The sequence below is a fragment of the Phodopus roborovskii genome, unplaced genomic scaffold, assembly GCF_943737965.1.
Source record: "Phodopus roborovskii unplaced genomic scaffold, PHOROB, whole genome shotgun sequence".
NCBI lineage: Eukaryota > Metazoa > Chordata > Mammalia > Rodentia > Cricetidae > Phodopus > Phodopus roborovskii.
The window spans coordinates 13,583,665-13,598,724 of record NW_026126470.1 but is presented as its reverse complement, the minus strand read 5'-3'; the positions used below and the strand labels follow the sequence as shown (position 1 = coordinate 13,598,724).

The following is a 15,060-nucleotide window of genomic DNA, read 5'->3' as shown; positions in this document are numbered from 1 at the left end:
AGGTTTAAAGAAAAACTAACAGTTGGCTCAAATAAGTATAAATTTTCGCTATATAAGAATACTAAACTAATAGAATGAGTAACAGGGACAAAAAGAAGAAAGTAATTTCAATCCACAAAAGAATATAATATATTGAAAAGAAAGTCCCAATGGATAACATTTCAGAATCTGCATGTGATAGGTAGGTTTTTAAAGCCTCACACAGTGAGAATAAGAGATGAGAATAACTAAAGACCCAAAGTATTTCTTCCATGGCTTGCAGGATGTTGGCTACATAGAGGCATGAAGACCAAGTTTCTAATGGTCACCTACTTCTGTGTGATCTTCACAGGACATACATTAACTAGGGTGGGGACTCTAAAAAATCATCTTGGAGGTTATCCAGACTTAGTTTTGGCACCAACAAATTTGCTATGCTATAAATACAATTGTAATAGTGTTAAGACATTAGACTTTTAAAATTCACAAAATTGTAAAGAACATACAAATAGACACAGGGTATTTTTAGTGGATTTGTGATCTTTTGAGAGGCAATTACATTTATTATCAATCTTGATAGTCTCAGTCCAGAAAAACAGAGTTTGTAGACATTGTACTGTGTAGCAAAAGAGGGAACAGTTTGCAAATATGCAATGTAACACACACACACCACGCTAGTATAAATAGATACAGATAAGTAGGCATTCCAGGTTTCAGTCAATCAATATTTACCTTGTGTTTTCACTGGATCTGATATTTGGCTTGGATCACTAATCCCATATGCATTAGCTGCCCTCACCAGGAAAAGGTATATTGCATTAGGTTTGAGTCCTTTGATGGCAAACGTTTCTGTTTTCACATTTTCTGCCACGGTCTGCCAGCTGCTACCAGATGCATGGCTAAGGATGGATGCATACGTTAGAACAAGAACATTGGATGCAAAAAAAGAGGGAAATGAGAGAAAAAAAAAAGAAAAGGAAGGAAGGAAGGAAGGAAGGAAGGCAAAGCAGCATGCAAGAAACCCCCTCTCTCTACCTGAAGGCCTCTATAATATAAGATGTTGGTGTTGCTCCTGAGTTCAAGTTTGGCTGCCATGATAAAGTGACTGTGTTTTTGCTGACATCTGTAACTTCAGGCTTTGAGGGGGCACTGGGGATTAAATTGGGATCCGTGGGTCTTGGAGGTTGAACTGGAACTCCAAATTCTAACAGATGTGGAGGGAGGAAAAGAAAAGTTTACACATGCACAAACTGGCACATGAGTGCAGGTAACACATTAACTTGTCTCTCGTGGACAAGGCCACTGGCGTTACTTACCAGAAAATAATGTATGGACTTACCCTGAACTTCAATGTAAGCACTCCATGTTGCTTCGCCACTGGGGGTTGACGCAGTGCAGGTGTACCGGCCAGTGTCCCCCAGCTGTGAAGGCAGATGGAAAAGAAAAAGTTGGAACAATCAAGAGCTTGCTAGGCTGGAAAAACAATTACAGGTTTGTGTATGGCCCATGAATATGGATAACTACATTAAAATCTGCTAACCAGAAATGTTCCTTTAATTGAATACATTTTTCTTGAAATGTGAAGGAAAATATTGCATGAATACAGAAATAAAGAGCCTTTATTTGGCTATCCTAACTGTGCAATGGAAAAAAAACAAAACAAAACAAAACAACCCACCTGCAATGCTTTAACAGACTAGGTTCAGCACAAAGATTAGGGACAAACATATTATATTGTATGTTCTTAAATTACTCATCCCACCCTGCCTCTTGTTATAAAGCTTGAGTCAGTTACAGAAGTAAAAACAAAACCCTTGATGGAAAGAACACTCTCTTTTCTGAAAACTGAATCCTAAGAAGTAAGCCATGCTTCAACCTAAAACTCAGGAATGGCTTGCTAAAGTAATACACTGGCCCTTAATTGAACAACTCTTTCCTTCGAACATCATTGCCCATGGGCTCTGGCCACGGCAAGAACAATGTACAACAGCTGCCATAAACAAGTACAACATAGTAACTTTGGTGGCACACAAAACTAAAACCCCAAAGAAGCCACCAACACAGAGCCAGGTAACTGAAGCGACTGTGGATTGCAGTCTAATGTTGTTTCATGCTTAAAAGCCTGACTGATCTAGACCACAAAATCAAAATCAAAATCAAAACAATATAAGGACAGACGTAATGGCCCAGGATGGTAAATCCCTACATTTGTTCCCACAAATCTGTGAGCTTTTCATCACTTAGCATTCTGATTTGAAACGTATATTGAGTTAGTACACTTTAGGAGGGCTAGTCACATGCATGACATTCTATAATTGCAAAAAAACTAAATAGTCACAATCAAGTCCACTGGGCATAAAACAGTACTAAGAAATTTCCATTCCCAGTTACCTATAAAATGCCTGTATCATACCACACCCACGGAAGGCATACCATCTCTCATGTCCCCAACCACTTTCCTCAATATGTCTTCCAAAACATTTTCCTCCAACACCACAGGACCTTAAATTACTTGCTATGACTCAAATCACCTCAAGCGTATATGGTGGCATGTTCAGACAAATGATGCATCACAATAAAATGTATTTTGTTTAGTATTTCATCTAGGCTATTATATATAGTTGCTGTTATTAAGAATAAAGTGGAACCAAGCGGGAAATCCACGATGTCTCTGCAAGTTACCTTAGCATATCGGATCTGCAGCACACCAGTTTCCAGCTGTTTGATCCGGGAATCTTGGGTAGAGACCAGTACTCCATCTTTCCTCCATAGGATTGTGGGCACTGGACTGCCTGTGGCCACACAGCTGAGGACTACAGTCCCATCCACTGCTACAGTCTGATTCACAGGACCTTGTCGAATGACTGGGGGAGGCCGGTCTGCAATCACTGCCAAAAGAAACAACAGGAAATAGATTTCTGCAACTGGAAGCAATTTTCTAATCATCTGAGCAACAGCCATTGCTGTAGGCTTTGAAAAAAAGAAACACTAAGGATAATTAAACAAGTAATTAAAGTGGAGACATGCATTATTCAGAATGTATTTACATGATGCACTGATTAGGAATATTAAAATGAGATACAATGCACGCCTTTCAAATGACCAAATGGGCCTGGGTATGTTGCATTATTAGGAACTGATCTAAGTGTTCAGAGATGAATAAGAGCTGTGGCTGGTGAAGAAGGCACAGAGTGATGAGAATAGAATACTGTAAGCATGAAAAAGCACAAGAAACAGAAACATTCAGCTCATTTATCCCACAGAAATGCGCGGGGCAGAATTTAATGAATGAACCAAGCCAACTTGATTTCATAATTGTTTTGTCTCCTTCAACAAGCACCATCACCAGGAAATGAGGCTGCCACGCCAGAAGGGTTGACAATTTTGGATTTAAAAAAGATGCTTTGGACTTTCATTTATAGACTCCAACTTGCTGTCTATTTATCTCAGAATGTCTCTCTCTCTCTCTTTCCCTCTCTCTCACTCACTCTTTCCTTCTTTCTTCGGGGCGGGTGTGTATGTGTCTGTGTGTCTGACTGTGTGGTATGAGGGCATATTCACACACGATGGCGGGTGTGCATGCATACCTCCTATGCATGCTTGTGCATAGTTGGTGTCTTCTTACCCACCCTGCTCTCTGCTTTATTTACAAGGTGGTCTCTTCCTGAACCACGGGTTTTAAGTTTGGCCAGGCCAGACAGCAGACTCATACTGGGAATCCCCACTCATCTCCTGAATGCTTGGATTACTGGCTCACCACCTCACCCACTCAATTTTTACATTGTTTCTAGGAACACAGGCTCCAATCCCTACATTTGTGAGGCAACTGCTTTATCCAATGAGCAACATCTCAAGGACTTTGGAATATATCTCCTATTGAAATACACACATAGCTTGAAAAATAACATCAACATACGTATAATAGATTCAGAGACACTGGAATTGTACCCAAGTGCATTGCTGGTAGGCTAATCCAAAAAGATAACCAAGCATGGCATTCACACTTGGCAGCCTCCGCTACTACATCTCAGAAGGAACACAAATGGCAAATGTACTCAGTCAATACTGTTTGTTTGTTTTTTATTGAAAATTGACTTTTTCCATACAAGATATTCAGCTCGCAATTTCCCCTTCTCATCCCCCTCTGCCTTCCTACCCAATAGAGCCCCATGCCTTCTTTCTCTCGCTTTACAAAACAAGCAGGCAAATAAAAAAGACAAACCAGGACAGAGCAAAACAAACACAGAAGAAAAGGCACAAGAAGCATATGGACACACAGAGACACACAGAGTTAATACTAACTCCAAGCTACTTTGAAAAAGAACCCACGAAAGGATTTTCAACGTAAGTAAATAACGTCATTGTAAAAATATAAAATGCCTGGAAAATGTTATGCCCTAAATCCACTATTTTCGCGAGGATCTAACACTAGTTTAGAGGAAGAAGAGCAAAATTAGAAAAATGTTCCCATCTTCTGACTGAGGCAGCTTATCAACCTCCATTGATTTTGTTAAAATGAGTAAAAGCTGTTTGTTTAGATTCATGAAACTCTCTTCATTATTAAGCTTTAAAACCCCGGAACTTGCAAAATCCTGGATCTCAAAGTTTTACAAATGAAAAATACACCAGAGAGATTTCTAACAAGTTGTCTGGTGGAAGGGGTCTGGCTGCCAGAGTGACTACATTTTGGATGCAATAATTTGCGAATCTGGATGTGCCACAGTCAGAGTTTTATGCACCATGGATTTTCACAAGCTGGAGTCACACTTCAATTTGTTCCTCGTTTACCATGCAATAATTATTAGTTTTATGCATTCACATTAAAATAGCAGTTAAGGGAAATCAGTAGCTATGCATGGCACTCCAGTCCTCCAATTCTCTTCCACACCATCCTTACTTGTGTGAAGTTTGCCAGTAGCATGGGGGAATTAGAAGCCTGGAGTTTTAAACTTGGCAGGAGAGTTTTACACACTACACTGTTGGAAAATGTAAGCCAGCAATTCCTCTGCTTAGAATTTTAAAAATCTTCTCTGCATTATCTGTGGAGACTTGCTAAGGTCCAGTCACAGATTCCTCCTGGTAAATCAATCCATTGGAAGTTTATAAGAGCACATGTGTTCCACTGATTATCAGAATGCATATCTATTTCCAGACATTAATGGAATTAGTAACACAGGGCTTTGCTCCAATTGATTATCATGATGTCTAGTACTGGGATGGCTTGTATTTGGTAGTCTTGTCATATTTAGAAACCATCAAACGTCAGGGTCTATTATAATTTATATGTAATTACACAGAGCTGGTATCATGTGTGCCTCCCTAATGCTATCCTAACCCAGTTCACTGATGGCTTCTCTCATTCTGTCATTTATTTCTGCCTGCTTTCTACTGGACAGTCAACAAAAACAAAGCGATAAAAAGACATTTTCACCATCTGCCACTTGTCTTTTGGATACCTCTTTATGCTCTCTAATCTCCACTTTTGTGTGTGTGTTGTTTGCTTGTGTCTATGTGCGGTGTGCAGGTGTGTTTTCATGCATAAAGTGCACATGCATGCTCATGGAGACCAAAGGTTGAGTCAGGTCTCTTTGCTCATTACTCTCTGTTACTTATTGAGTTAAGATGTTGAATCAGAAGCACCATGGTACAGGATAGCCTAGGTACCCAACTCACCCCAGGGACTGCATGTTATTACCTCTGAAGTGCTGGGATTACAGGTTGCTTTTGCATAGGTTCTAAGGGTCCAAACTCTGTTCCTCACATTTGCAGGGTTGCTTTATCCACTGAGTCCCCTCTCCTGACTTCTCCACACTTTTAAATCTATAAAATGAAGATACTAACTAGCTTAAGGAATCTCAATGGGTATGAGATGAAATAGACGTCATCAGTGTGCTTGGGTAATTGCTAAAGGCCAGACATTCACATGCAATGTACAGTGTCATCCTTCCTTGTCTGACAAAAGCTAGTATGGCAATCAGAGCTGGAAAGTGTAGGATTTCATTAAAGCACTTGCAACACGTTTAGGTACAGAAAATAAAACAATGGTGTTTTCATCATTGGGTATAAAATATAGGAAATGCTTCAGTTTACATCAACAAATGAGGTCCATTTATGAGTAAAATCCAAATTTACCATTTGTAAGACAAATTTCCAACCAGTGTCTAATATCTTACACTGGAATTTCAAGGAAGAAATACCAGGCAACAGAACAGGGAGTGTAAGAAACTTATATGTTTAATGGAGTGAATAAATACATGAATTTTCAGTGAAAACTATACAAATACTGACTGGTTCATGTAAAAAATTCATGCATGTATATAGGTGAACATCAAAGCAAACATTACAATGCTCGTCTATGTGCAGGTTCTCTAAAAACCTGTATACTCAAATTGAAGATGTAGGGTACAGAGTGCTATAGTACTTTTTGTATCATCATTCCTTTCTAGGAATCAGGGACTGAAACTCTCAAGTGCCTTGTCTAAATTGAAAAGAAGCTGGAGCACTGTCCCTTTGTAATGCACAGCAAGTTTATTAGAGATGCATACGAGTGGTTTGAGATAGTGTTTGTTGCTTAGTAATTTTTATTTCTCTCATAATCTCATAGTAAGGAGTTATTAATATACATATTCTTTAGTCAATGTTAGTAAAGCTGGACCTCAGGTATGGTACCGTTCCACAGACAGCTGCTACAACCACACCTTATGTCTTATCCAGCCTTTGCCTTTTTTTAAAATGTTTGCCAACTACATAGAAGGTCAAGAAGATAAAGTCAAATAATATGGAGAACACACTCTTTCTATGAGCCACCAGGTTGACAGAGTTGGGAAAATAAAAATATTGACATTGTCAGCACTCACTATGAATAACCCTAGCTATGAAAGATAAGCCTACAGTTGCTTGAATGTCCAAGAACTCCAAAACACAACACAAAACAAACAAACCAAAAGACTAAACTAAATATAGCACAAAACAACAGATGAAATAAACCCCCAATAACACATATATACAAATTCCACATTAATCCTCAAAATATTTGTAAAGTTAAATAAAGATATTTACTGCTGAGAATAAATTGGCTTCTACGGATGACATTTTTTTTTTTTTTTAAATTTGAGAGTTCCTTGTTGTATTTCATGTGTATGAATATTTGCTTGCATGTATGTATATACACCTCTTACATGTCTGGTTGTCACTCAGGCCAGTAGAAGGTTCCAGATACTCTGGAACTGAGGTTATAAGCAGTTGTGAGCCGCTATGTGGGTGCTGGGAACTGAAGGCAAGTCTTCTGGAAAAGCACCAAGTGCTCTTAACTGCTGAGCTGACTTCCCAGTCTCAGGATTAGATTCACAAATGCAGAAACTTTTGTACAGTGTAGGTAAAAGCTGTGTGTGTGACAGTGCATCAAAACATAAGCAATTAATAAGAATGTCACATCAGTTTTTATGTGGAATAGTTTGTGTTTTGATAATATTATGACATTAAATTTTATTTATTTTTAGTGTAAATTTTAAATGATAAACCTTCTTTATCCTTAAGAATTTTACACATGTATACAATGACACAATGGCCATCTCTCTCTTTTCTCCCCTCTAACTCCCTCCCATTTCCCTCTGTGTTGTCTGGTTTTTATGACAACTTGACACAAGTTAGAGTCGTCTGAGAGGAGGGAATCTCAACTGAGACATTGCCACCACAAGACTGGGCTCTAGACAAGCTGTTAGAGCATTTTCTTAATTAGTGATTGACATGGGAGGGCCCAGCCCAATGTGGATGATGCCACCTCTGGGCTGGTAGTCCTGGGTTCTATAAGAACTGGCTTTCTCCTGTAATCTGATGGGTGACTACCCAGTTGTCATCCAGTAACTGATGGAAGCAGATCCAGAGCTGGGCTGAGCTCCAGGAGTCCTGTTGCAGAGAGGGAGGAGGGATTGTCCAAGCAAGGATGATCCAGGTCATGATGGGGAATCCACAGAAACAACTGACCTCAGCTCATGGGAGCTCCTAGTCTCTGGACTGACAGCTAGGGGCCTGCATGGGACTGACCTAGGCTCTATGCATGTGAGTGATAGTTGTATAGCTTTGTCTGTTTGTTGGGCTCCTAGCAGTGGGATCAGGATCTGTCCCTAGTGCTTGAGCTGGATCGTGGGAATCTATTCCCCATGCTGGGATGCCTCCTTGATGCAGGGGAAGGAGCTTAGTCCTGTCTCAACTTTAATGCAATATTTTGTTGACCCCATGGGAAGACTGCCTCTTCTGAACAGAGATGGAGGAGTGGATGTGGGAGAGGGGAGTTAGAGGGAAGATGAAAGGAAGGAATGGAAGGAAAGGGGGAAGGGGAACTGGTGAGTATATAAAATAACTGAAAAAATTAATAAAAAAGATGAATTAAAGAAGGAAAGAAGGAAGGAAGGAAAGAAGGAAGAAAAGAAGGAAGGAAGGAAGCTGAACAAGCCTTGAGCAACAAGCAGTAAGCGGTACTCCACCATAGCCTCTGCATCAGCTCTTGCATACAAGATCCTGCCCACTTTAATTCCTGCCTTGACTTCCCACAGTTATGAAAGGGGATGTGGAAGTACAAGAGGAATTCCTTTCCTTCTCAAGTTGCTTTTGATCATGGTGTTTTTATCACAGCATCTCCGACTCCATCCTAACATGTCTCCCTACAAACTTCATTACTTTTTATTAATGTGTGTATCTATGCAGGGTGTGTGTGTGTGTGTGTGTATGTTTTCACCTATGTGTGGAGGCCAGAGCTTTACTTTTGTCTTCTGTTGCTCTCCACTGTTATTGAGACAGGGTCCCTTCTGAACCTGGAACTCACTGACTGACAAGGCTGGCCTACCTAGTGCTGAGTTTATAGACCTGTGCTTTGTGTGCCATTTGGGGGATCCAAACTCACACACACAGGCTTGTACAATGGACTGTTTATAAAGTGAGCCACTTTCCCAGCCTACAAATCTTTGCTTTTAATTCTGAGAATACAGATATGGAGAAAAGTTTGGTGTTTTGTTTGTTTGTTTTGTTTTTCTTATTTTTATAGATAGCTGTATAGAGTTACAATTGTACTTTCTATTAGATGGTCTTCACAATTACGAACAAATGGATATAACGTGCAATATGCATCACAAACACATTTTAGGTTCTTCAGAATTGTTGAAGCCAGGGACACATAATAGGCAAGGTTAAGATACTGACTTTTTTGAGAGACAGAGACAATCCTGGTTTTGAAGTCTTGGTGAACATTTATCACATTAGATCTGGGTTGGACACTTGGCAAATACTGACTAGACTAAACAGAAAGAGGCTCAAATTTCATGGAACTTGGGTTGTAATGAATGACAGTGGAACAGAAGATAAAAGAAGAAATATAAAACTTGGCCTGTAATTAATGACAGAGGAACACAGATAAAAGAAGAAACACAAAGAAAGGGATGGAATAAATCTGTGTAGAGATGGCAGGTATGGGAGCATAGGACTCATATTTGGTGGGTTAGGGTAAATTCCTTGTAGAAAGTGAAATTCAAGTTAGTGTAAATGTGCACAAAGGAAAACCACACAAGCCATATGACACTGTGAAGCATACACACAGCCTGGTGATCAGAACATTCAAGGACTGCAAGCATCCCGAGACCTCCAGCCTACTCTTAAAAAAAAAAAAAAATCCTTACAAACGCTGCCAAATTTAATGTTATTCTCCAAAATCCAACTCAACACTACACTGCATAAACATGAATGCTTTCTTTGAAGTTAAGATTAAGAATATGTGTACTATTATGAAAATTCTACTTGCTACATAGACGAGGACATGAAAGGGAGACAGAGTGTGTGTGTGTGTGTGTGTGTGTGTGTGTGTGTGTGTGTGTGTATACATATGAATGAAAGCTATGTATGTCATTTATATAGTTTTTCTATACAGAGAGAATAAGAAGTCAGCTTATTTTATTTTCAGTTTCTACATATCTGTACATAAGTATTTCAGAATAATTTACATACAAACATTAGAAAACTGAAGGAATTTATTAAGGTTATTTGATAAAAAGTCAACTGCAAAATATTTCCTCAAATAATTCAATAATGAAAAATTTAAATTCATATATAGACACAACAAAAACACTTAAGTAAAACTGAAAAGTATAAGCAAAATTTATATCCCAAAACAAGAGATATTATTGAAAGATTGAGAGATACTGAAGAAATTCTGAAAAAAATTGAGAGAAGATATGTGGGATATACATCATTTCTATGAGTTGAAAAATTTATATATAAAAAAACAAAGTAAAAAACTTACAATTTTGTTTTTGTAGGGCATGGATTCTTATGCAGTTTTTTTTTAAAAAACGAATTTATCAAAATTAAAATAAGGAATTCAAAGTTGGAGATTTATATCTGTTTTTAAGCCTCATTATAAGCTACAATAACCAAGTCTACATGAAATGAAGTAAACAGATCCCTGGAAGAGAACAGAGACTGTATATTGTGCAGGAATCTATGCTCATTTGAATTTAAATAAAATGACAGTGTAGTTGAATGTGAAAAGTATGGTCTTTTCTAGAAATAATGATGGAGCCACTACTTTGTGTGCATCTGCATCCTAGTGCTGGGGAGGTAGGAAGATGAGGATATTGGGAGCTCCATAGGCACCAAGCCTAGTCTTCTTGGCCAGTTCTGGTTAATGAAAGACTGTCCCAAAAACAAGTAGAAGGCACTTGAATACCAAAACCTGTTGAATACCAAAACCTGAAGTTGTCACCTGCATCACACACACCCATCAGAGGAACACAAATGATACACAAACACCATATCATCTAGGGAGAAGCAAGAGCTAGCATCTTTTATTTCTGACTCTTCCTTTATTCTGGTCCCATCTTTCTCCTTGAGAGATACGAAGTGCTTACCTTTTATGGTCCTTTATGTACTGCTTAAAATTAAAGGTAAAATAATCCCAATTTTTCAAATGAATCCAGTATTGAAAATAAAAGGCATATCATTGTAATTTCAAAGACTTTTGAAGTAATGTTTTCTTGGTCACACACACATACTATGTACCTACATATATTATGTATATTACATTCATGTTATGTATATATAAATATATTTTGAAATATCTAAAATATATTTATTTACTGTACTATACTATATTTACTAAATATACTATACTATATTTACTTTCCATGTAAGATAAATACATGCACATAGTATCTATTTCACATGTTAATAGGCACTTTCTTTAATGAAATAAAAATATCTTTAATAAATTAAAATCTTATATCACAAATGTACATATATATGTGCACATGTGTAAATATATGCTCATAAGCAATTTACATTTTCCACCTTTTCAAAAGATCACTACTTGTGTTTTGTAGGCTAGAGATTTTCCTCAATTGCCCTGTCTGTATATTTTACAAGCAGTGGACCATGTTTAGGGAACTGATAAACAGAATGAATCAGACTGTCAAGAAAAGTATCACAGTGTTATTTGTCAGATTCTGGATTCTTATTATCGCAATAAATTGAGATGGATACTATATGTGGGATATACATAATTTTTCTGAGTTGACAACTTCAGATAAGAATCAAAATAAACATCTTACAACTTCATAAGTTCTTGTTTTTCTTAATTTAGAGACAACAGTAGGAATGGGATTTAAAGCAAGAGACTGAAGCGACTTTGCCTTGTTTTTCCTGTGTTAAAAGCATGAACACTTTCCTATGCTTAGCTCTTCAGAATAAACTTACTCATGGGGAATTTCTGTGCTTTTAGGAATCTGAACAGATGATAGAGAAGTATAGTGTGTGTTAAATTAAACAACAACAATGGAGCCACTATAGTGCCGACACCCACTACACTTTACACTAAAATAAGTGTAAGAAAGACAAAGCTTGCATGAGAACATCCACAGGTTCTTTTAGACCCGGAGAGAATTTGGGTATTTTGAAAGAAAACGTTTTACTTTACCATCAGTAACTTCCAAATATGCCTTTGTGATGATACTTCCAGCAACATTTAAAGTCTGACAGATATAGTAACCAACATCAGACCGCTGCACGTTAGTGATAGTGAGGTCCCCAGTCTGGGACACGGAAAACCGGCTGGGTGACTGTGGCGGCTGATAGGAGAAAAGCAGATTCTAAAACCAGAATATGGGAGGAAAGAATAGAGACAGGTTAACAGCTAGGTTCTCGTATTGTTGCACAGTTTTATATACATGCATAAATATGTACATATATATATAAAGTGAAAATTCTCCCACCACAAATCCACACATATTAATGTGCACATGTATAAATACATACTATTAAACACAGTTTAATAATACAAAGCTAAGTGGAATCATATGAACAATATCAACATGCATTTTTAGAGCCATCAGTTTGAGATTAATACTGCACATATAAGAAGACTAAATATACTTATGTGAATGACAACAAAAATCTTGTATTACAGATAAATGGCTAATAATATTATCAACTCTAAGGCCTTTAATACAGGAACAAAATGAAACTTAAACTCGTTCTGATAAACTGTGTTCAAGGATGCCATTGGCTCCATAGCAAACATTTCTTCCAGTTGTCAATTACTAATGTTCTGGAACATTTATCAGTCACTTAGTCATGGCACATATTCTTTTTCTGTTAGGAGATAAGAATGCATGTTATGGAGTTTTTGAAATTCATGTAGCATTGCTTGAAAAAGACCCAGGTTCTTAGAAGTTTGTATTTCAGGAAAGAAAGTATACTGGCCTTTTCCTGACTGGAAAAAAAAAAAAAAAACAAAAAAAAAAAACCTTTTCTTTAGAGTTTTGGTGCTATTTAGCAAAATTCATTTTGTAATCGGTTAGTTAAAACTTTATAGATCAAGTTTTAATGACCTTTTTTATGTAACATGATTTGTACTATTGAACCAAAGTAAACAAAGATTTTGGAAACTAATTCAGTAAAAGTACACTAATAAGGACATCAAGTGGATTGTAATTTTTGCTATAAAGATTTTCTTTCATATTTCCATCCTAATTCTTGTTCTATTAATTTTTCATCTTTAACTTGTTCTCAGTAAACTTAATCTTGTGAGACCAAATGGAATATGTTACACAGTCCACTAATATACTAGAATTCATATGATAGCCTATATCTCATAACGTTTGTCAACCAGACCAAAATAAGAATAATGCAGCGGGTAGCATTGCCCACAAATGATCACAGACCACAGAGTTCAGTCAGGAAGCTCTGCTCTTGATCTTTCAATGTTCTTGCCATTAGAAGCAGGGTCATGAAACCCCCAACACTGAGCCAAGCAGCAATAAGACAGGCCAGGCATGACAACATGACAACACCCAATATGAGTGAGATTCATTTTTCATAAGTAAAGCGTCTCACCTTCTTTACAAAGAAACATCACAGAGATGAGAAGAGATTTTTCAACTATGTAACCGTTTTTCTTACTAAGCTGAAACTTTACAAAACAAGAATTGATGTTTTCAAGAGGAGGGTTTCTCGAGCTTTCTGATGCTGCAACTCTTTAATACAGTTCTTCATGTTGTGCTGACCCCAAACCAGAAAATTTCTTCCATTGCTACTTCATAAGTGTAATTTTGCTATTGTCATGAATTGTAATGTAAACATCTGTTTTCTGATGGTCTCAGGTGACCCCTGGGAAAAGGCCATTTGACCCCATGAGAGGTCATGACCCATAGGTTGAGAATTGCTGTGCTATGTTATGGATTGTTTAGAAAGTAGGATCCAATTGCCGGTGATGAGCACACATGACAGTTTTGAAGACTGGAGGGGTCTGAACTCTACGGGGCATGGTATTGATGCTAGAGATGAAGCTCCATCATCTGGAGCTTCAGAAGGTATTTTAGGTGCCTGAGCTTCTAGAGAAATCACATATAAGAGTCACTATCTCCTTTTTCAAATATACTTAAGTTTACTATTTGGGTAACAGAACAGTGGAAATGATGATTGATTTATACAGAGGGAATAGAATAGGTTTTATTTAACTTAGACAGTTTCACAATCAATTTATAAGGCAAAACAGTGGCTTATTCACACCACCCAGTATACAAAAATAAGGCATAAAAAATGGCTTTGAAAATTTAAAAAGGCACAACTTTGTCTTCCCTCTTAATTCTAAACATTTCTGAGGTACTGGATTTCCTCATTTCCTGCTAAGATGATTGTTATATAATTTCATGCTCCTTGGAATTTTCTTCTCAGATACCCGTTCCCTATTTTTTCTGCATTATATTTATTTTTGTTATTTTTTTACATCATCTTATTTTACCTACCAATCCCAGTTCCCTCTCCCTCCCTTTCTCCCATTCCCCTCACCCTCTCCACACCTCATCCCCCATCCCCTCCTCAGAGAGGGTGAGCCCTCCCATGGGTAATCATCAAAGTCTGTTACATTATTTGTAGCAGGAACAAGGCCCTCCCCCCTGTATCTAGACGGAGCAAGGTACCCTCTATAGGGAATGGGCTCCAAAAAGCCAGTTTATGTACTAGGAATAAATACTAGTTCCCCTGCCAGTGGCCGCATAAGCTGTCCAAGCCCTCCAGTTGTCACCCTCATTCAGGGGGCCTGGTTCGGTCCTATACTGGTTCCCCAGCTGTCTATCAGACTGGGGGCCCTGAGCTCCACTTGCTCAGTTCAGCTGTTTGTATGGGTTTCCTCAACATTACCTTGACTTCTCCCTCTCTACAACTGGATTCTAGGAGCTTGGCCCAGTGCTTAGCTGTGGATCCCGTATTTTCTTAGAGAGAGAGAGAGAGAGAGAGAGAGAGAGAGAATTAGAAAACAGCCATACCTGACTGCCCTCTCGCCTCCAAAAGATAGCTGGCTGAGGATTCCCAGTTGCTTCACACTGAAAAGTCACAGTGCGTCCCAAGGCAACAACTTGGTCACGAGGCTTCACGACAAAATGTGGAGGCTCTGAAGAAACAAAACACACTGAGTCCGATCGTGTCACCACAGTCCCCACTCAGTCTCCCCGTGTTCTAGTGCTGTCTTTACTGTCTAAAACACATTATAATAATCGACCATTTCCCACCCTTTACTTAAAGTAAAATTGCTAAGTGCAT

General features: G+C 38.1%; 1 protein-coding gene across 1 annotated transcript in view; it reads right to left on the bottom strand.

The window, feature by feature from the left end:
- The window catches only part of Robo1 (roundabout guidance receptor 1), a 373,695-nt gene that overhangs the window by 71,609 nt on the left and 287,026 nt on the right, over positions 1 to 15,060 (bottom strand). The window contains exons 7-12 of the mRNA XM_051191745.1: positions 14,787 to 14,911; positions 11,939 to 12,110; positions 2,662 to 2,867; positions 1,319 to 1,400; positions 1,015 to 1,183; positions 712 to 878 (exon numbers count right to left, since the gene is read on the bottom strand). Coding sequence (XP_051047702.1) covers positions 712 to 878; positions 1,015 to 1,183; positions 1,319 to 1,400; positions 2,662 to 2,867; positions 11,939 to 12,110; positions 14,787 to 14,911 — 921 coding nt within the window. The remainder of the gene's footprint in view (positions 1 to 711; positions 879 to 1,014; positions 1,184 to 1,318; positions 1,401 to 2,661; positions 2,868 to 11,938; positions 12,111 to 14,786; positions 14,912 to 15,060) is intronic.